At 42.7% G+C, this 22,615-nt stretch overlaps 2 protein-coding genes across 7 annotated transcripts in view; both read right to left on the bottom strand.

The window, feature by feature from the left end:
- LOC309574396 (uncharacterized protein) overlaps window positions 1–10,431 on the bottom strand; it is a 34,254-nt gene extending 23,823 nt beyond the window's left edge. For all 5 annotated transcript variants that reach the window (XM_082284047.1, XM_082284049.1, XM_082284050.1 and 2 more), the window contains exons 1-14: window positions 10,329–10,431; window positions 7,903–7,960; window positions 7,101–7,244; window positions 6,259–6,405; window positions 5,061–5,183; window positions 4,308–4,475; window positions 3,891–4,076; window positions 3,472–3,594; window positions 3,215–3,328; window positions 2,801–3,122; window positions 2,338–2,447; window positions 1,884–2,001; window positions 1,699–1,790; window positions 1,074–1,224 (exon numbers count right to left, since the gene is read on the bottom strand). In XM_082284047.1, the coding sequence (XP_082140173.1) occupies window positions 1,074–1,224; window positions 1,699–1,790; window positions 1,884–2,001; window positions 2,338–2,447; window positions 2,801–3,122; window positions 3,215–3,328; window positions 3,472–3,594; window positions 3,891–4,076; window positions 4,308–4,475; window positions 5,061–5,183; window positions 6,259–6,405; window positions 7,101–7,244; window positions 7,903–7,947 (1,843 nt within the window). In that variant the 5' untranslated portion in view covers window positions 7,948–7,960; window positions 10,329–10,431. The remainder of the gene's footprint in view (window positions 1–1,073; window positions 1,225–1,698; window positions 1,791–1,883; window positions 2,002–2,337; window positions 2,448–2,800; window positions 3,123–3,214; window positions 3,329–3,471; window positions 3,595–3,890; window positions 4,077–4,307; window positions 4,476–5,060; window positions 5,184–6,258; window positions 6,406–7,100; window positions 7,245–7,902; window positions 7,961–10,328) is intronic.
- Window positions 10,432–14,492: 4,061 nt separating this feature from the next.
- LOC309573971 (CD59 glycoprotein-like) lies at window positions 14,493–20,710 on the bottom strand. Of its 2 annotated transcripts, XM_082283251.1 has the most exons (5): window positions 20,632–20,680; window positions 18,900–19,182; window positions 18,337–18,409; window positions 17,539–17,640; window positions 14,493–16,030 (listed from the first exon to the last, which is right to left on the bottom strand). In XM_082283251.1, exons 2-5 carry the CDS (start codon window positions 19,098–19,100, stop codon window positions 15,837–15,839), a joined length of 570 nt encoding a protein of 189 aa, XP_082139377.1. In that variant the 5' UTR covers window positions 19,101–19,182; window positions 20,632–20,680; the 3' UTR covers window positions 14,493–15,836. The 2 variants fall into 2 exon arrangements, with proteins under 2 accessions (XP_082139377.1, XP_082139378.1); XM_082283252.1 differs by lacking the exon at window positions 18,900–19,182 and having other exon boundaries at window positions 20,632–20,710.
- Between the last annotated feature and the right edge of the window lie 1,905 nt (window positions 20,711–22,615).

Here is a 22,615-nt window from a genome sequence, read left to right as displayed (position 1 = left end):
GAGAGGAAATTTTGTAAGTGTTATTAATATTGCACGTGGCTCAGTGGCCAGCACAGATGAGCTAACAGGTAGATTTAATGAAGGGGTATTATTCCCTTTCAATCCCAAAGCATAAATCCTTTGAAAAGAAGAGATGTGATCCTTAGAACATTTCTGTGCTTACACACTGAACTTTCAAATGGATCATGGAAATGCAAAATAATTCAATCGCAGATTGAAAAGAGAAGGCTCCAATTAACTAACTGGATTAATTATGATGGTAGGTCCTGTGCATTAAAATTTGCCATTATTCCCCACACAGTTAACTAAGGGGACAAAAACTGTAACTTAGTCCAGATGGCATGGAAAGAGCAGTAAAAACCATCTGAAATTTAACCAGACTTTTATAACTTTTAACAGAAGCTACTTCAGTTTCTCATCAGCTGATTAATTAATAATTTAGCAAGCTATAAAACCTGACATTACTTGAAATGCTATTTTCTGTAGGTAATCTGGTATTTTTAACCACCTCCAAGCCACTTAGCATTATTCAGCTGGCTTATACAAGTGGCACCTACTAACAGATCACTAAATACCCTAAACAGAATTAATGAGGAATTTCCTAAAGAGAAACTCCATGTCAGGTACATTTTGCTTAAGCACCATCTTCATTCCTCTAATTCAAACCAACAGTACAGTCCCCCACACCTTCACCAGTTGCTCTAGGCAGACAGCTTTAATATTTCAATGGGGAACATTTATCATTGATAAAATATGGCTTTTTATCTTTTTTATCATTTTTCATATGCAGAAATAAGCCTTTCAAGCAGTCTTACAGAACAGCAGCTCAAATGGCAAACAGAACAGCACATCTACTTATAAAAATTATATAAAACAAGATGAATGTATGAAAAACAAACTCGAGGGAATAGGAAAAAGCAGAAATTGCAAATTTCAGCAATTTCATTAACTATACATATTTTATGACCACAGAAATGAGTTGTGGTGGTGTGCTATCAATTCGGTCTGAAGCACAGCAGACACACACAGATCTATAAAAACAGGATTGTTGTATTGGAAATGAAACAATTCACCTTCTCTCTCCTCCTCAATCTGAGCCATTCTCAAGGCCATGGCAGACTTCTCTTCTCGGACTTGGTCCCGGGACTCCTCTGACTCTGGGACATTTTCCTGCCATTCCAAGAGCTGACTCTGCAATTCATCCACACTACCTGATTCACTGGCCTAACAAGAGAAATTCTGCATTAAAATGTATTTACCACACCCCTCTGCAAATGTAAAAACGTTGTAAGTTGGCAAACCATCATAACTCACCATTTTCCATAAATAAAAATCTATGAAATTGATAAGTGTAAATTGTAAATATTGTAGATTATGTGAAAAACAATCCCCACGACTTCATAAAATATTACAAATACTTAGTCTACAAAATAACAACCACACTTTGATGACTCATGTTTAACATAGTTAAATAAATAGCAAACTGCTTGGAAAAATGTAATTTAAAGTGTGTGCACAGTAGGTAGAAATAAATCTTTATAATTCAAAACCTGTCATCTTGTTCTCCAACTGAACAGCCACTGACAATTCCACCTATCAGTAAATTAATTCTCAGCTCCAAAGTCCAGCTGACACACTTTTCAAAGTCTAATTAGCACCAGTAATCAGTAAGTCATGCAAACCAATTTTCAAGCCAACCTGTGAAGCTGCTCTCTTTGTAACTTGGTCGAGATCAGCCTGCAGCTTCCTCTGCTGCTCTTCATAGAGCTCCAGCTTTTTCAGCAGTTCTTCTACAAAAACATAATACATTTGGTTCGTGAGGACACAAATAATTTATTTTTGTCTCTTTACTTCCGAATCATCTGCAAAAGACTTCCTTTTACCATTCTGAGTTCTGATTTCATGCAATGACTGCAGTTTTGACTGTAGTTCCTCATTTTCCACTTCTAATTCTGACACACGATTGTTTAAGGCAGATACATCACTGTTCTTTGAGGAAAACTGAAAGAAAACACAGTTATGGAGGTGTCAAACACAGTAAAATCACAGCAAAGTCAATGCAACCTTTTTTTCTTATTCTTTAGTAGTATCTAGAATAGCTGTTTTTCTAATATTTAAAGTGCAGTACAGCAGCTCATCTCTAACAAATTTGTACTATTTTTTATTTAAACAACATCTTGTATCAGCACTTTATGTCCATTGCATTTTCATACATTAATTCATAAAGTAAACTATTTTAATATTCTATTTACTCCCCAGTTTACTTTTTCCCAATCAAATCTCCAAGCACAGCAGTTGGAGAAGGTCACAGAGTATTAAACATAAAGCTACACATACATTTTTCAGTTCATCCTCCAGCTGTTTGATTCTTGATTTGGACCAAGCCTTCATTTTCAAAAACTTGGCTTCAGATTTGCTGGCCTCTTCTGTTTTCAATTTCACTTGGACTGAGAAACAAGAAGCAGGAATTATTGAAAACCTTGGAAAGATTACTAATACAAGCCTTGTGTTCAATTTCTTTAGCAATTGGAAGTTACACAGTTACACAAGACAACAGCATTTACAGAAAAACATAAGAATTAGAAACACAGTGAGAAATTCATAGTTCATGTGATTATCTTGGTGATCCTCTAACCCTCATTATTATAGTACTTGATCACTTTAATTAGTGTGGCAATAATATTCCATCAAATTTCATGTAGTTCCAATTGCAACGGGTATTAAATTGGCTCAAAATACATAAAAGTCTGGGGCAAAGAAACCTTTAATATTGTCAGTGACAACTGTTTAGATAGGATACCTTCCAAATCTTCCATCTTCTCTTTGGCTATAGATTCCAGATCTTTGACTTCTTTGGAGTTACTCTGTCCACCACCACTCAATTCTGCCACTTGTTTCTGAAGCTGAACCAGGGCCTGATCTTTCTCCTGCAGCTCAGTTTCGTGTTTCTCTTGAATTTCATGCAGTTCAGCATCGTATTTCTCCTTAACTTTTGTCATTTCGAGCTCATGTTTCTCCATCATGTCTCTTAATTGGGCTCTCATTACATGTTTCTCAGCATCCAGTTTAGACTGGAGGTTTTCTTTTTCAGACAGAAGATGTTTCAGGCTTTCATTAATCTCCTGTTAAAAAAAAAACAGCAGCACAAAAAACATTTATAATTTTAATGCAAAGTGGTTTTCCTACCACTGTCAAACATTATGGCACTTCTTACTTTCAGTTGCTGGTCCTTGGCATCCAGCTCTTTTTGCAAGACGTCAATCACCTGTGTCCTTCCCAGCATGACTTCTTCCTTTTCATGGAGCTTCTGTTTCAAGGCCTTTAGCAGCTACCAAAAATAAGAAGTTAAATAATCAAGCAATCTATAAAAGACTTATTTTTATTCTCCCAAGCAGACATTTGAACTGTGTCACAGAGTTTAGTAATTACATGATTCCCAATTCAAGCTGCTGAGTTTCCAGAGCAACGTACCTGCTCTAGGTCAGCACTTGCATCAGATTTAGCAGCTAATCTAAAAAGCTCCTGCTCATGTTTTTCTCTCTGTGCTTCCAGCTCCTTCTCCTTCTCCTGGATAATATTTTGAAACATACGTACCTAAAAGCACAAAGAAAATAAATACGAAACCAGTCCATAAGCTATAGTAAAACCACACTGAACTGTCTAATTAAAGGCACAGCAAGATAACGGATTCCAAATTAAGCCTGAATCTTACTTCCAGTAACAGTAAATGCATTAATTAGTTATGTTCATTGCTAGCAAGTTTCTATCAATCAAGCCCAAACAGCAGTCTCCTCCTCAAACACCTGTATTCTACTTCCAACGTGGTTTGTAGCTCTCTGACCATTTTCATAAGAACTGGAAGTAACTTTTAGAACCCTGCATTTACTTACGTTTTCCATATATGTAGCTTCTTTTCCTTGGAAACGCTCTCTTTCCTTGTTTTGAATATTTTTCAGACTCTCGATCTGTTCCTGGAACAAGCTGCATTTTTCTTCACTGTCTCCCACCTTCTTGGTAAGGTTCTGCACCAGAATCTCCATGCTTTGCAGTGATGACTCTTTAGCTGCCAGCTGCTTCTTTACAATGCAAACCAAAAGACAATTAGGAGAAAAATGATACGGCAATCATGAAGCCTTTCCCTGGGAGGGACAAAATAATGAAGTAAATACACATAAATTAAGATAGTAAAGAATTTTTATTCACATGAATTAACTTTGTTTCAGAGAGGGGCTGAGCACATAACACATCAGAATTCACGGGTTCCTTGAAAACTCCACAGAGATTTTATAACTGAGCTGCTAATATACCTTCAGTTCTTCATTGGGCAGGAATATCTCATTGGCAGCATCACTGGATCCACAGGCCACCTGCAAATCCCTGATGTAAGCATCCCTTTCAGCCAGCTTCTTCTCCTTCTCCGCCAGCATGGCATCCATGTCAGCCCCGCGGCTGCGCTGGGCCTCCAGCTCAGCATCCTGAAGGTGAAAAGGCAAAATTGTTTGTGGTCTGTACTTCCATCTCCAGCACAGAAAAATGGTTTGCATCATTTCCTTACTGCCTGTGTTAGAGTACTCCAAAAATTACAGTCAGATGTATAACTGGTTCTGTTTGAAGTGTAGTCTTTGTTTACTGGACCTTTCCCTCTGAAATTCTGCAGCATTCCCATTCCTGCCACCCTCCCCAGAGAAGTTATGTCCACAAAACACCACAACATGAACTCAGCCCTTGCCTACATTTATTCCTGTTATGCCCTATTTTTTCAATGAGAAAAACTGAAGCAAACCAGTCTTTTTGTTCAAAATGCAAGATTTAAATACAACATTGACCCACGGAGCTCATCTTTGTGTATCCTATTCCATTTATCCAGGATTCACTGCTCACTGAAGGCACAATGACAGAATTCCCACTGCCCTTGCTGAGGCTGTAACATATCAATTCCTCCACACAAAACTCCCAGAAGAGCTGTTCAGCAGCACAGAATTAAATACCTATTTAAATAAGTATATTCCAACACAATCCTACACCACAAAGGTGAAAAGTCACATCATACAAAACACCACCTTTTTCTGTAACTCTTCATTCTTCTGTGTGATCTGGGATTCCAGCTCTTCAATTCTCCTTCTCAGCACTAATATTTTCCCTCGATTTGCTGCAGCATTTTCCTGGTCTCCATCTTTTGATGCCTACAAAAACAGGAGGTTTGCATTCCATGAACAGGTAAGTCCTGGATTCTGTACCTCTACGTAGTCAGATAATATTGGTGAAAAAGCAGACTTTACTCATAGATTGTGTTCCAGTTGTCTTATATATTTCATATTCCGTGTAGAAGATGGCACAGAATTTGTATTAAGCTTATAAAAGTCTTTGTATTTAAAGTATTCATGATAATTACTGCTAAAAAGTGGACTGGATGTGCTGCAAGGAGATTCACTTCCTCTAGCAATTGAAACTCATAATCTGGCAAATGTAGTCCATATAACTCCAAGGGAAAACAGGACTATTGGGGGAAAACATGTAAAGTAAACTATTCCTAAGAATGTTTTTAATCAGAATTCCCACAGGTGTAATTGCTGTTTTATAGAAATTACCTGCCATCACAAATCAAGTGCAATTGCTAAGCACATGTTTTATTAGCCAAAAAAAATCAGAAAAATACATTTTTACTGCACATTTTTGAGGACAACTGGGCACTGCAACAAATGGATAATTACTGTTTCCTTTCAGCACAGCATTTAAATACAAATTCCCTTGAAAAACTAAAGCCTCACTAAAGTTATTTTAGAAGCTGTATGAAGTCCTACCCTGAAGAAATACTTGCACAACTGTGTTACTACAAACACATCTGAGACTCTCTTGTTAACAGTAAAACACCTGTCACTTTCCAACACTTCATTTACATTTTGCTAATAAGGACAGCTTTACATATCCTAAAGAACAAGACAGGTTTTGTTTTCATTTCTTCTCCAAACCTTATCTGCCTGAATTCACATGTGTCAAAACTTTGCGCTGCTACTAGGATGAAGGAGTGAGAACTTTTTTACTAAAACAATTTGAAGGGAATGTGCAATTTTCTGGATTTCTATTGAAAAATAAAAGAATTTAATAGAAACACAGATGAAGTGACAGCACCCATACAGTCTACCCCAATCCTAACCTGACTCAACTCAAAATCTGAATTTCCCCATTGAGTCCAGCATGGGAAAACTGCCTACAGCACCCCAGAAATTGTATCTGCTTTAAAATGTGAGGACACCTTACCTTTTTTGGTTCTGCTTTGGCCTCTGAGCCTCCTGCCACTGGTAACTGCTTCTTAAGTTCTTCCAGCTGCGAGGTTAATGATGCAACCTTGGCTTTGTTCTGCAGCTTCAGCTTGGCAAGTTTGGCATCAGCAGATTCCTTCTCCTCCTACAAACACCAAAGTCATGACAGACTAAATTAGCTACAGGGACAACTGCCTGCTTCGATTCTTCCATTAAAAAAAAAAGAGAGAGGGAGTAACCTGAAGTGATTAACAAAAAACATCTTCCCTGAAAAGACATTACAATGTTTCATTTTCATTATTTAAATTTTCTTTTCTTTATTTAAACTTTCTGCACATGGTGGTTATTACTGTACAGAATTTAAAGCCTTATGATATAAATTTCCCTATTTTTTTTCATAGCAATACAAATTCTAGGCTTGATTTTTTAGTGAGAATGACTTATTTTTTTCATTAAAAAATACAAAAAGACAGACACCTTCATAATTGTGTAAAAGCTTATTTCGTTTTGTTTAAAGAGAACTTGATTTACAGTGAGTTTTAAAATACGCAGTATTTTAACATGTCTGTTCACACCCACAGATAAAAAGGGCAGAAAGAAGCCTCTCATAGGAAGAGATCAACCTTATGATTTTTTTAAAAGCCTTCATGATATCAGATATAAATTCTTTCTAGTTCAATCCTGGAACAGAACACATGCTGGGAAAAAGCAGCACTGTCCAGGCCCTAGAACAGCTGCTTGTGACCATCCTAGAGCTGCTGTAATAGCTTGTAAAACATTACAAAAATGACTGAAGGGGGGTTTTAAACAATGGTTTTGACATGACCACATGCACAGTACCTTTAACTGAAGATCTTTGCTCCGGAGCTCAGCATCCTTCTCCCTGACAAGCTCCTTCAGCTGTGCCAGGAGCTGCTCGGTGCTTGTCAGCTGCTCCGTCAGATCCGTCACCGCCGCGCTTCCCACGTCCCGGGAGGCTGCAGCCTGCGGATATTCAGGGGAACACTCAGCCTGGGGACATTCAGGGTGCTTTCAAATAGCCAGATGGGGCACACAGCACTGCTCCTCAAATGCCTGCACATGGTGTCTCACCTCACTGCAACAGTCAGCAAATGCAAATACTAACACTTCCGTGGATTTTACATTCCCATAAGCAGACTGTTTTTACCAAGTCAAGTGGAATGCTAAACCTTATGAACTGCTTTAGGAATATTGGCTTCAAACACAGCAAAACTATCCAAGCATTCTAGGTATCAAAACCTGAATTTCCTCATTCACTGGATCTGTATTGTGACAGCCAGCAGTGCTACCAAATAAAATAAATACCCATAAAATATTGATACTGAACATACTCTAAAGTGTATCCAAAGATACACTGGGGATGGAGCTTATGTAACTCCTACAGATGTTTCCTTAAGGCAGGATAAGAAGAGCGACGACAAGCACAGCAGCTGTGGTAGGCTGAGAGATTAAATATCAAGGACATAAGAAACAAGGACACAACCTGACTTTTAGAGCCCTAAAGCTGTCATGGTAAAACCAGTCAAACAACTGCTTTATGAAAGAGCAAATACATATGGTTAGTGTATGAAAAATGAAAGATACTAATAGCAGAAAGATTTAATAGTAATTCAGTACTTACTGCTGTTCTGGAAGGAGAACCATCTCCACTACCCCATTTCCACATAGTTCCACGATGGCTACGAAAACATAAATGAAATAATACCACAGTAAGTATCAGGGACTCAAATAACTGTAATTAATTCACACTTCTATGTATCTCATTGTGAAGTGCTTGAGGGTGACTTGTTCAATTCTGACAGCACCTCTGATCTCCACTACACCACCAGCTGCTGAGGAGTAACACTTCTCATTATATTCAAAATATACATAACGTGCCTTTTCTAAAATCTGCCAGTCAGTAAAATTGCCAATACTACCAAAAATAATCCAGAGAAGTCTTTAAAGAGTAAATGCCATGGAGTACTATTCAGCACAGCTCCTTCTCCAACATATAAATAGAAGATACGAACCACATATAGTTTGTTAATATTTAACCTGACCTTAACCACTGCCTGTCACTGCAGGAAAACAGGGATTACATCGATGCAGATTTCTAGAAAATCACACACTAAGGCTAAAACCATTAAATGACATCAAACTGCTTTAATTGCTGCAACTGCTGCATATCTGAGAAGTACAACCAGCACTGCACCTGCTCAGTAATTGTCACTCTCCACTAGCAACGCCCAGAGGAAAATCATGTGTCCTTTCCACTCTGTATTACAGACTCCTGAACGAGGCATTCACGGACCAGGCCTGAGTTTGGAAAGCAGTTTATAGTAAGCATCAGCACACAGCTTCTCTTCAAAAGAATGCAGTCTGATAGCAGAGGCTGCTTTCAAAGCTGTTCATCACTTCAAAGCTAAACCCAAGAGTCACAGACTGCAACCTATGGCCCACATTACCTACAAGGCCAGACTGGATCTTCCTGAGCATCTCTCCTAACATTAAAATCAGCAAACAAGCCATGGGCGTGGGAATTACAGAACCTGTAAATAAAACTTTCCTCTCATAACTACTCCAGAGCTGTAACATCAAACCTGCTCCTGGTGAAAAGCTCACTTCCAGACACATGAAAGGGTTACCCAGGCACCAAGAGGACAGAATGACTCACTAGATGGAACTCAGCGGTGCATTTGTATTTCACTTGTAAATATTTCAGCTCACCTCCAGCTCTGACTGATGGAATCATTTTGCTTGTCTCACCTGCCAGCATTCCTACCTGAATACCTCAACCGCTCCCTTCCTGGTGTTTCTGGAACTCTGAGGAGTTTTCCAAACCAAGCCTGAAACAAAACTGATCAGGCTTTTCCTACCCAGGATGAAATCAACCAAGGAAGGTTTTTGCTTTTTTTTTTCCTGAGGTACAGACAGCAAGTTAAAGCTGCAGTCTTTAACTAAAGCTGCAACCTCTCAACTCTTTATCTTCCACAAAACACAACAGACACCACTTCATTTTATAAAACATCTTCCTCCTGATGCTCAAAGTACAACTGAGGTTCCAGCTCTTATCACAACAGGATGTTAGAAAAAGAAAAGTGGCAGCTTTGCCTTCCTAACTCATCCCCTACCAGCTGCAGCCAAATCAAGCTAAAAAAAACCTAATCATGGATTATTCATCTGGGCACTTTCCAGCCTCCTCAGTGCCCTGAGTCAGACCACAGGGCCCGGCTCAAGGGGCACATGACAGATTTTGGCAGCAGCTCATTCCAACTCTCAGTACTGAGGAAGGTGATGGCAGTCCCCTCCCTCCTCTCTGCCACAGGACTACAGCAGACAAACAAACTGTGTAAAAACCCAGCTAAGCCTAATATTATTTTAAACCCATTTCCTGAAACAATTCAGTGTTGGAAACACACCCACTAAAAAAAAATCCATTTTTATTTAATTATTGTCTCCTTGTATGAGCACACTTTTGTTTTTACCCACCAAGATGTTGGTTCTTCTGCTGAACAACCTAAATTTGCTTTCAAAAGATCTGTGCCATATATGAACTAGAAGCTCCTGGACAAAATTTTGGCCAAAATCTGCATGAACATACAACACACAGCACAAACTGAAGCAGTGTTAACCAAACCAAACACTCTGTAAAAATATAATGGAAGATTTATATAGCTATTACCTGGACCTGTTATAAGCACGACCTCTTAGGCACACTGACCACATTTAAATATTAGTATGAATTATTACTTATTTTCCATAATAAATATATCTATAACATACAAGGAAAGCACTATTTTGTAAGAGTGACCCAGTGCCGAAACAGCAGATCAGAGCAGTGCAGGTGCGCGTGGGGCGTACAGAACTCCAGGGAGTCATTTCCACCCTCTCCCTCATTTCCAACCCCTCCTGCCCGGCTCCATCGGCGCCTGGCAATGGGCGTGCACGACCCCCCCACCTCCCCCGCTCAGGGGCTCCGCGGGGCGGGCTCGCACCGGACGACGCCCAGGCGGGCCTGACGGCGGAGGACACGGCTTTTGCGGCGGCTGCGATGTCCGCACTCACCTGCGGGGCGGCGGAGGGGCGGCCGCGGCCCCCGAGCCCGCCGAGCCCCCTCAGCCCCGACGCGGCCCCGTCGCCGCCGCCTCTGCGGCCCCGCAGCCTCGGCCGCGCCCGCCGGGAGAGGCTCCGCCCCCGCCGCAGCGCCCCCTGGCGGCGCGGAGGGCCGCCCGCCTCCCACACGGCGCTCTGGCGCGGGGGCCTGTTGATCTCCCGGTGTTCCTCAACTTTTTTCCCATTTTTCTGTGGGGAAGCAGGGACCTCCAAGCCAGACATATGTCTCCCTACACATTACGACGTATTTATTAACTGCTCACCTGTGCCAGTGCCTCACCACCGCCCTCACAGGAGAGAATTTCTTCCTAATACCGACTCTAAATTCGTTCTCCTTCAATTTAAAGTCATTACCCCAAAGCAAAGCCGTTCGTTCCAGGTTAGACTCTCCTTCAGTTTGTTATAGTTACACATGAGCAATGCCAAAGTCTCCAGTAAAATTCCACCATCTCAGTACATTGCAGTGTATAATGTAACTGAGAGATATTTATTAATAAAAACACTTTCATACTAGAAAAACCAGCTGCAGTATTATTAGGAAAGGGAGTTTTCACAACAATACTTATATTGATCTTTCAGGGAGAGAATTGGATTGAAAGCCTTTTTCTAAGCAGAAAAAAAGAAAACCACCTCCAGCTTGCTATGGGGTAAAACATACAAGTACAAAAGGAAGATGTGCCTCATATCTGACAGCAGCAGCTTTCTTATTTTGCCTTCTGTAATCTTTTAGATAGTCATTTTATCTGTGTGCAAACTGCAGCTTTCTAGAGATACCTGGCACTGGATTCTGGCCTACAGCCCCACCATTCCCCAGACAAGCATCACTTTATCCCACAAAACAGAGAATATACCTCGATTCACAGGAGCCTACAGCATAACCATGACTGGGAGCAGGAAGGAAGAAACCCATCAGACTTCTAAAGTCATTAGATTTCAAGATGTGGCCGTCGTTTTAATCACTTTAATCTTTTCCTGGTGCAGCCCTCTTATCGTCGTTCATTTCTGATGCGAGCTAAACGATGACACCGAGCTGTGCATGTTCTCACCCAAGCCTTGACCACTTAGTAACCATGACAGCTGATGGTGATGGATACCTGAAGTTCCCTGGAAGACTTTAGCATCTCTGGAAATAGGAGTCTGAGTGTGGAATGAACTCCAGCATCGTGGGCTTGAATGAGGCGCAGAGCGTTCCTTGGAGAATCCTCTGAAGAATAAGGTTTCTGTGGTTTGCAGCAGTCTCCAGAACAAATTCCATAGTGAATCTCACCATATCCATCTACTCAACCTGTAACCTTTGTGACTTTATCCCCATCCTGCAGTGTCTCCATAGCTTTTCTCCAAACCTGCCCCACAGCAGCGTCTCCGAATATCTGTGAGAGAAGAGAACACGGGGATGCACGTGCTTCAGTCTCATCCACCAAAATGGTGTAAGGGGCTGGTTTAAATTGGACTCACAAGGTGCCAGGGTATGGATTCAGAAGCATCTAAAATCCACTCAAGACTCCTTATCCCTTAAATAGAACCAACACTGGATGACATGGAGAGATTTCATTATTTTGGAGGGGAACTTCGCTTCAAACGCTTTTTTAAAATTCCTTCCACTTCGGAGGAAGAAACCAAAAGCATTTTCAATTTACCTTTTCCTAGGCTCCAGGACAGTTTTCCCTATGCTGTAAGTTGTCACACCCATAAAATTATTATCACCAGCAGGTCTTCATTTTATCCCAATGTATAAACTATTCTTGGAAAGTCAGGAGTGGAGATGACAACGTACTTCTTTTGGGGATCTCACAGCCAATCAGCCACTCCCTTCTCCCTCTCTAAAATGTGGAATGGTGTTAGCATTGTCGTGTTATATTCACCTTGCATATATCCTGTTATATCCTGTCCTGCAATATTCACCTTGTGTGGAGGCAGAAAGTGCAGTGTGCTCGTTTCTGCCTCAATAAACGTGGGGATCTCACAAACAACGCTTTCTTGGATGTTTAGGCATAGCCAAACTCCCCTGCTGTGATGCCAGCTTAGGACTGACTGTATTTACCAGTGAGATCCAAGCCCCTGGAGACACACAGAGGTTCAGACACATTAAACTCTCTTCCAGCTGGAGGAATGCTGCTGTTGTTAAATGCATTAAATATTTGTATAACAGCAGTATCCAGATGCCCCAGTTAGTGCAGCAGCGAGCTGCTTAACGTGCAGCTCTCTGCTGGGATTGTTCTATTATTTTAGCAACTCCTTTTCACAAAATAAAGCTGCTCACTGGTCAGCCTCTTCATTCCTCTCACACCAAAAAGCAGTGGGAGGAAATTGCTTGCTCTGCCTGTCTGCTTTTCCCTGTGCATCTGCTTCCTTTCACAATTTCCTGCATCCTGAAATAACACAGAGACATCCCACCTCATCTTTGATGAGGGATGGTAAAACTAGAGAAGGATTTCACGCAGGATAAAGCCAAATTCCTCTCAACCAGGTGTATCAGCCCCACTTTCCTACCAGTACCAGGAGGCATCCAGGGTCTCTCCATGCCCAAGTTCAAGTCAAAGGACACCTGGTCATCACCATGAGGACTTGGAGGAGGAATTGATTGTAAAAAGAGATCACAAGAATGAATTCCTGCTGTTGCTGCAGCTTCCATTTGTTACCTTGTCCTTCTTGTTCCTATATAACTTGTGTCCCACCCCCAAAAAAGAGACTGCTGGTTATGAGAGCAGCTGTGAAGTACATGTAGGGAAGAATATTCTTGGAGGATCAGACGGCTCTTAGTACATAAATGATATGTATTGGCATAAAAAGCACACTCAAAGGATGAGGTTTTAGTCGTTCCACTAATTCAGAAAAGAGCAAACCACTCGGATAATTACAAAATAAAACCAAAACAACGCCGGCAACAGCGACAAGTTACCCAGCACTCACTGCAGAGGGCAACAGACAGCTTTGCACAGCGGCACAGCCGCTCACCCCGAGTTTATCTTGCATTCTCCTGGGTCTGACAGAACACAGCTGAACCACACAAAGTATCTGGCTGATATTCTCGCGGAGGGTGGCCGAAAGTTAGGAGTCCCTGCGTTTCAGGCACCACTTTGTGACACCCCCCCCAAAGGCTGGGAATCACCCCAGGCACCAGCACAGGCTGGAGGCTGACCAGGGGGAAAACAGCTTTGCAGAGGTCTTGGAGGTCCTGGTGGACTCAGAGTTGAACGGATTTTAATACTTCAAAATTTGAGCCAAGGTTTTAATGGCTCTCTTGGTTTTACTGGTCCTCTTTGAGCAAATCTGGGCACAACACAGCAGAAGCAGGGGAGAAGTGCCAAAACTCAAGGAGCAGTCACTGTTAACAATCCGCAGGAGAGGGCTCAGCAGTCAGCACAGCCAGACTCAGAAAATGCAAACCTTACAGCAATTAAACCATGTTCTGGTTGATATTTACAAAAAGAAAGTAACACATTTAAAACACAAGGACTTGTTGCTTAGGCTGCTTCTAGAAGAGAAACAAAAAAGTATGATAAATGAGACAAAGTGTTCAAGGCTAACAAAAAAGAAATAGTAAAAATGATTGCTTGAAGATTAGACACACGAAATACAGAGCTCCTTTTTGCACATATCAAAACAGGAGAATATTTTATATATGCAAGCATACAGCAATAAAACAAGTTTAAAAGTGCCACCATCAAAAAAGATACATTGACAATATAATAGAGAAAAAATGCTGGCATCAGGATGATTTAAGCATAAGGAATCTATCATCTGGTCCAACAAAAGATACCTCTCTGTTAACAAACCTTCCCCCAATTTATATTGAGTCAGTGCTTTAATACTTCTTTACCTGAAATGAGCCTGAGTTTGACAAATGATGCTGCAGCAGTGGAAAAAGTCATTGTGCAGAAATTACTGTCTTCCAGTGTCTGTTTTTAATCAGGTGGGAAAAATATGAAAGGAGAGAAGTCTACTTGGAACTTGCTGAGTCTCTGGATGGGAAGCATGGATGCACCTCCCATGGAAACAACTGGAGTTCCATCCAGCTGTAAATACCAATAAATCACCACACGCACCACGTTTTTCTTTTTTGACATTTTTATTAATCAAAGACAGGACAACTTCCATACTTTGAGTGATGGGAGAGATCCCAGGACACTTTCATAGCTACAATAAGCTCAACCAAAAGGTACACTGTGGAATACATCAGGGATTCAGAACAACACCCTTGTTGTGACTGGTGGACTGGTGTCACTGGTGTCACGAGGGTCCTCAGGAAGAGGATATCCCATTGGCAATGGACACAACTCTGGCAGGGATATGCCAGCAGCTCCAGAAGAGAAAGAGGATTTGGCATCCTGCCTGACTGAGAGGGTCCCCATGTACCAGAGACGTCCCACGGTCTGACTCCCACCACGGAGCAGAGCAACGTAAAGTGTTTCAGTATTTGAGCTCCAGACCTCTCACACCTACAGACTGAGCAGGTTTTGTTCATGCTATATAAATACACACCTATACTGTGCATTGGCATTTATGGAAAGAAAGTTCTGCAAGATTTTAATACTCCTAGGTGGAAGCTTGAAGGGTTAAGTTTACACATCACTGTTTTCAACAAAACCCAAAAGCTAACTAGGTGGGGAAGTAACCTACATGTGCCATTTCAACTCCTTAGCATTTTGTAATCGATTTTCAGTATACCAATAAATACTCAGTGCAAAGCACATGCTCACTTAAAATCCTAGGCATGGATAACGTATGAGGAAAATAAAAAAAGAAGCTATCACAGGTTGTCTACATGCTCACAGAAATATATATATATAAAAAAAAAAAGGAAAAGTGTTTCTCACTTATAGCAGTATTTTGGTTTTGGTTTAAGAAATGTAGATGCTTTCTCCCAAAATAACAGCACTTGACAAGGTTATATCATTGACTTGTAAAAAAAAAGGTACAGTGATGGGAACAAAGCGTTTACATGACTTGAAACTGAATATTTCAATATTCATCACAAAGACTGCAGCAAAGTGCACTTATGATCCAAAACATCTTGTGTTGAGGGCAAATCCACTGCTTGGTCTGTGACAAGGAGGATTCAAAGCAAAAGAAATCAAAACCCACAGAAATGCCAATCAAAAATAATGAGAGTTTATGGGACGGTAAAAAAATGACAGTTTCCAGCAGAAAGGCTGTAGTGTTCCTTCTCCTTCACATCACCCACTGGAGTTTGCCCAGGTTCTCCACAAGATAACATGACTTCACAAGAACTTATCTTCCCCATGAACATGGGGACAGATCAAAACACCCAATAACTGGTAACAACGCACATCTCCTTCCCATGGATGGAGACAGTGATTTATCGGACAGAACCCTGGGAAACAAAATTACAAGGGAATGTTTCTGCCTACGGACAGGAGCTGAAAATATGCAATATAGAAAAGAGTTAATGGTTTTGTGTAATTTCATCTTGAAAGGACAGCTTACAAATGAGGATTGTTACAGGAGCATCCATAACATGGCCATTACAGAAGCAATACTGAAGGCTGCTTTGTTAACCCCAGTAATTGCACTCTCATTGCACAGGTCGTGTTGGCAACAAAAGAATTCAAAATTATCCAACTGGAAGAAATCAGCGATTTCATTCACACTGCACTGGGATGCCTTCCAGCAGGAGAAAGTTCTCAATTTACCTATGGAACAAAAAAATTAAACGGATTAAGAGAGTATTGACAGTAACACCATTTTTGGTACAGAAAGAGAAGCACTGCTTGGACTGCCACTGTTAGAAGAATAAAACAGTGAGGAGAAGGCAAAGCTCCATCTGTGACAGGGCCCATGGTGCAAACACAGAAATTGGATGGAGGCCTTGTGGTCTGTGTTGCCATGGCATCGGGGGGCAGTGAGGGGAGGCAGAAGCTGCGTGGTCTGGTTCTTCGACCCCACACCCAGAAATGTGTTGTACAAACCCAGCACAAACCTCCTACCAAGAAATACTCTGTACAAAGAGTGGAAGGTCTGACCACAGTCCCACCCACAGCATGCTGCACAGGAGTGGCTTAATAAGGTAGAAAACATACCCCCAGTTTTGTTATCAAAGTGGCAATGAGAACGCGACACAAACTTTCAGGGACAGATCACTGGGCTCGGCCTCTCACCCTCCCCAGAAGGGACACTTTTTGGTAAGTCTTGTGTCCTGCAGTTCATGGGCCATTTGTGCCCCCAGCATCAGCCCTATAGTTCTGGTTTTGCCACAGCCATGTACTTGCTTTTTAAGTACAAGTGTTTAGAAGTTTCCAAATTTGCTTTCACTAGGAATTCAGGAGCGTGTACCCAATTCAGTCCAAATGACCCACTGGGAGATACGGGGAGGAGCTTGAGTGATACCTGGCATCCCCAGCCAGCTCAGCCTGCACTCACAGAATCATTTAGGCTGAAAAAGACCTCCTGAGATCACCAGGTCCAACCTTTAACCCAGCACTGCCAAGCCCTCCACTAACCCATATCCCCAGGTGCCACATCCACACAGCTTTTAAATCCCTCCAGAGATGGGGACTCCAGCACTGCCCTACGCAGCCTGAGCCAGCACTTGACAAGGCTCTCAGTGAAGAATGTGCAGAAGACAGAGCATGAAGAGCAGATAAGGGTGGAAAAACACTGGCACAGTTTGTCCAGGGGGATGCTGGATGCCCCATCCCTGGAAACATTCAAGGCCAGACTCTGAGCAACCTGATCTAGTTGAAGATGTCCCTCCTAAAACACAGACCACTTCACCCTCAGGAAAAGAGAATTTATTCTAATAGTGTGAATTCAGAAATGACACAGCCCTTCACCTGCAGGTTTATTTTGTGGGCTACACATCCTTTATCTGTTTTTAAAGAGTAACAAATTGTATTTTAAAGTCAACGCTGTCTTTATTTTTTTCCAGCTCCTTTGGGTAGGTTTTTGTTTGCTTGTTTATTTGTTAGTGTATTTTTTCCAATATGGATATAAAGGTATCTATGTACATGCTTGTACAACTACAACTCACCTACCTAAATCATTCCATTATTGCCTGGATATAAGCATGACCTTCAGAAGTATTTGCAAGCTCCTTTTGGGTGAGGCTGAGAAATGCATGCTAGGGCCAGATTAGAGGCGTCCAGGCAATGAAAACTGATCCAAGTGGGTTTATTTTAGGTCTGTGGGACACTGTACATACCAAATTTAATCTGCAAGCAGGTGTCCTCAGTCGTTAAGCAGGTGCTGTTGGTCCTGCACACGGAAGGGCTGTTGTCACAGTGGTAACATCTTAAGGTATAACCTAAGACAACAAGGGTTTCTCTTTACTGAATAATAAACTACTGAGTTTATTAAAAGGAAAAGAAAAAAACAAAAAAAGAAGAACCATTATCTGCATCTAATTGTCACAAAACAGATGCCCGGTGATTAAGATCAAGGCTTCAGCTAGAAGTGTTAAACCCCAGACTTCAGTTAAAACTGACAAGCTTATGTCAGGATACCAATTGAGGCTGGCAATTTTGAAAGGCACATCTTGAAGCATGTATTTACGTCACTTTTTAAAAAACACCATTATGTGCCTGCAGAATAAGATATTAAATGTTTGCTCCTTTTATCTGCTCTTGAAGACTGCCTGTTCCAGGCAATGACAGACACTTGCTGCTGAGTTTTAGTCCATCCTTTTTTTTTAAATTCCATCTCCTTTCCCTCTCATTCTACTGGTTTCCAATTCACACAAGAGAAATCCCATTTTCTAGCAGCAAAACACCCGTTTTTTGCTGTGTTAAGCAGCACCACATCCTGTCCCCAACTCTCTCTCCTGACCCAAGACAGTCAGAACAGAAACTGAGCCCTGCTTTGATGGTTACTGACATTCCCCACAATGGTATTAAATAATCCAGGCCTTTCTCACTGTTTTTCCTCCCTCTGGCATTTCTTTCCATGATTTTCTCAGCCCCTGTCATAACATTAAACCACGAAGTCCCTCTCTTCTACTCACCAGAGCCACAAAAAGCAATCAGAACAATGCAGGCAGTCAGCAGGATGCAGTTCATCTTGGTCATGCTTCTTCCCTAATTTGAGGGCAGAAAGAGAGATTACAAGTTTATTCTATTTAAAAGCAAAGTGCCCAGTGATGAACTGAGGTTTCAAGACTTGTTTCAGCATAAAACTGAAAGCACTGGCCAGGAAAAACAGGGAAACACAAGAGGGAAAAGTAACAGCACTTTCCAAGGGAGGATTTTTATTCTGAGAACAGGATTTTTATTCTCAGAACTGGTATTTGAGCCCTGACAGGCTCAGATGAGTCTCCTCTCTCCTCTCTGATTACACCATTCAACAGGCCTCCCAATTTCTCACAGCCACAAATGCACCTAGCAAAGAGAAAGGTCTCAAATGCTTTTTCTCTTTCAGCAATTCCCCAGTAACCCTGGAGCCAGATTGCTCTCCTTTCTCCACTCTCATGGGGTTGCAAGAGGTTTGGCTGCTCTACAGGAGCTTTTGCCTCTCCTCTCCCAAAATTTCTCCCTCTCACTGAGGGGACTGACACAGGCAATAACTCACCAAGTGCCTGCAGCAGTGGCTCAGGTCTCCATGGCTGCTGCAATCCGTAGGCAGCAGTGCGATGGGAAGGTCAGGAATTTTTTTTAACACAGGCAGCTCCAAAGCAGGAGTTCTCAGACAGATTTCTGCACACTGAACTACAATCACAGCTCCTACTGAAAAATCTTTGCTATTGCAGAGTAGGATATTCTGAGGAGGCATCAAGCAGACACAGCAGGGAGAGAAGGACCATACTTGCGCTAGGAGGGCATGATTTATGTTTGTCTTTAAAGCCCAAGTGGCACTGAAAGTTCCAAAATATTAAACGTATTCAGATAACAAGTTTTTCATCTGATAAAAGTGTAGTGAAAGAGTCACTGCTCGTAATTCTGCCTGCAGCTATAAGATTTTAGCATGGCATGCCTTAACCATGTTAGGATGGAGCTTTTTCCTCCCAGGACACTGACTGAGGACTTGAAAAGATGGGTTCACAGCAAAAAAAGTATTTAAATGCTTCTCAACCTTAAGTCTAGTTAATTTTTCTACTGACAAAAAAACCCAAACCTCACCTAACAAAAAGCCAAATCTATCCAAAAGAACCTAAAGAAACCCCACCCAATGATGAAAAAAACCAACCCACTTTCTTTTTTTTCTCCTTTCGGTATGACTTACTGTTGAGCCGAGGGAAACAATAAATAACAAACCCATAATGTGCAAGATTAGCTGATTGTCCGTGGTAAACAACTTTGCAAGAAGCTTTTCAAGGCCAGAGGCTCATCCCACAGTGACATGGATCTGCAGGAGTGCTGTTAAATCTGGTGGTTACAGCAAGAGCCCTTCTGGACAGCAAAGAGAACCACCCTGGGAATCTCTCCATCTTCCAGGAGTCCTCAGTCACCCATATGTCAGCAGACAAAAACAGCTTTGCTTTTTAGCAACACCAAGTCATGACCAGCATAAATGTCAGGCAGATGAATAAAAATCATCAGAGCCAGCCAAACAGTAGCAATTCAGTGCATCTATTTTCATGAAAATGAGTAATTGTTTCTGTGAGAGACATCAGGAAATTCTGGCCTTTGGAAAACAATGAATACATACATAAACAGCAATTCACGACGCAGCTTAAAAGAAATGAAAACAGAAAACATCTCCTAAGCTGAATTTTCTAAATTAGCCTTGTAAGTCAAACGTCCGACCCATCTCAATGACAAGAAACAGGAACTGCAACAGCACGGAAGGCTCAGTGCCTGCTGGTGAAACAGAATTTCTCTGCAGTCCCACCTGGGAGAAGGCAAGGGGACAGGACCTCCTCCTGCTGTCATCGTAAAGGACAGCACGGGGGGAAAGGACTGGGGGAAGGGGAGCAGGAGCCGCCTCCCGCGGGGAGCAGCTCACCGCCTCCCGTGCCCGGACACGGCGGGGCAGGTGCCGGCGCCTGCTGGCCCCGCTCCAGCGCCGAGCGCGGCCGCTCCGGCCCTCGGCCCCGCGCAGCGCAGCGCAGCGCACTGCGGTGCGGCCGCCGTGACTCAGGGCACGGCCACGGCCAGAGCACACCTGCCCCGGGCCAAGCACACAATCCCACCCAAACCCTCCCCCCGGCTCCCCGCAGCTCCCGGGAAAAGCCGCCTTTCTCCCCGCTTTCTGCCTCCTTCTTTCCCCCATGGCGGGGACCTGCGCGCTCCCCCCGCGGCCACCGCTTGGCTTCGCCGGGCTCCCGCCGCTGCCGCCGCTGCTCCGGGCATGTCCCGCTCACCTTCCCCGGGCAAATCCTGGCGTGTGCGGGGAGCAGGGCTGCGGCGCTACCTTCGCCTGTGCCTCCTATCCCGGCGGTGCCGCCTCCGGGGCGGGGCGGCGGCCGGGAGCCGCTGACAGGAGCCGCGGGCGGGAGAAGCGCTCCCTCAGGCCGGGCTGCGGGAGGTCGCTGCGCGCTCCCTGCTCCCACAGGCCGGGGGGCTTCCAGGGAACGCGTGTGCCCCCCTCCCTCACGCGTCATGTGGGCATGCCTGTGGCCATCGCCACTTTGGTTAAATCCTGGGATGGCCGCGGTTGGAAGGGAACTTCAGGAACGAGAGTTCTTACCATGGACCTTCCACTAAACCAGGTTGCTCCAAGCCCCACCGAACTTGGCCTTGAACACTTCGGGCATGGGGCAGTCACACCTTCTCTGGGAAACCCGTGCCAGGGCCTCACCCTGCTCTGATAAATAATTTCTTCCTAATATTCCATCTAAACTTACCCCCTGTCATTTTAAATCCATTCCCCTTTGTCCTGTCATGCCAGGCCCTTATCCAAGGTCCTTCTCCACTTCTCTTGGAGGCCCTTTAGGTACTGGAAGGGGCTCTACGGTCTCCCCAGGGAGAGATACCTCATGGTATGAATTAATAGATTACAGAAAGCAGAAAGCTCTGATAAATAATTTCTTCCTAATATTCCATCTAAACTTACCCCCTGTCATTTTAAATCCATTCCCCTTTGTCCTGTCATGCCAGGCCCTTTTCCAAGGTCCTTCTCCACTTCTCTTGGAGGCCCTTTAGGTACTGGAAGGGGCTCTACGGTCTCCCCAGGGAGAGATACCTCATGGTATGAATTAATAGATTACACAAAGGAACAACCAGGAATGGCAAGTGGCCGTTTCCTCCAGAGGTACCTGTAGATTTAAATGTAGATTTAAACATTCACAACCCAGGAAAACATTGAACAGCAATAGAAATGAGGACCCCAAAAGTATTTTACTAATACTTAGATCCATGCTATCTAGAAAAAAAAAAGTTCAGTGCTGACTTGAGGACAATATGAAATACCTGTAAAACTACTTCCAGTTGTACTTAAAAAGGACTCTTAGGTTTAATTTTGTTACCACACCAAAACTGCCGTTTTACTTACTAAACCTAAAGCAAACCCTAAATCACTCAGAACTTACATCAGATTCTCTTGGTGTGTTGATTACTAGTCAGCTCAGCATATGATCTTCTGTCTTTTCTGTCTAAAAGATTTTAATTCTGTTTAAGCCATAAATAGAAGCAAAGGGATGTAAGATTCTTGGGGTTTATTGGATGTAGCTTATTAAATGAGAATCCCTCAATTAATATGATAGAAAAAAACTTGTATAATTCACTTAGATGAGGGACTGGAAACAAGGAACGTCAGCCACAGCTGAACATTTACTTGTTTTCCTTTCCCAAAATCTGGCAACAGTCCCTCCAACAGAGCACACATTTATCTGTATCATCACACATAAATGGTATTTCAAACTTGACCTGAGTTTTCCACCTTAAATTCTTTGCATAAATTTTGACAAATTAAACAGTGACAGGAAAAAATAAAACCAGCACCAGAATACTGGAATAACTTGCACAGCAACTTTCAGTTGGGTTTTCTTTATTTGACTGGCTGGCACACTATTTGTTTTTCTCTCTGGTGCAGCCATGGCAAAGAAATCGTGGCCAAAGGTCCTCTCCATGAAACCATTCAGCCAGCAAAATCCCACAAAAATGTTGAAAGAATCCTACAGAGCAATTATAAAGAGACTATCAACATAGGGACAGAAAAAGAACCGGACCAGTTACATGTTTGTGTTGGATGTGCCAGGGTTTCAGCACAAGCTGAGTCCACAGGTGTTTGGCGAGGCGGGTTTTACCTGGCCAGGTGAAGTCCTAACCAAGCCTCAGAGTCAGGTCTGAGTCAGGAGAAGGTGGCAGAGCTTCAGGCTGAGCCTGCAGGATGGTGGCCAATGGGAA

Source organism: Coloeus monedula (assembly GCF_965178545.1).
Source record: "Coloeus monedula genome assembly, chromosome: 6".
Taxonomy (NCBI): Eukaryota; Metazoa; Chordata; class Aves; order Passeriformes; family Corvidae; genus Coloeus; species Coloeus monedula.
The sequence above is the reverse complement of the archived record's forward strand: the minus strand, read 5'-3'. Positions and strand labels throughout refer to the sequence as shown.

Excerpts from the sequence above, each read along its gene's own strand:
- LOC309573971 (XM_082283251.1), bottom strand. The coding sequence starts at position 19,100 with ATGCCTCCTCAGAATATCCTACTCTGCAATAGCAAAGATTTTTCAGTA. Across the intron at positions 18,410-18,899 it reads GCCACTGCTGCAGGCACTTG|GGAAGAAGCATGACCAAGAT; the intron begins GTGAGTTATTGC and ends CCCTCAAATTAG. Across the intron at positions 16,031-17,538 it reads CTGCTTGCAGATTAAATTTG|GTAAATTGAGAACTTTCTCC; the intron begins GTATGTACAGTG and ends TTTGTTCCATAG.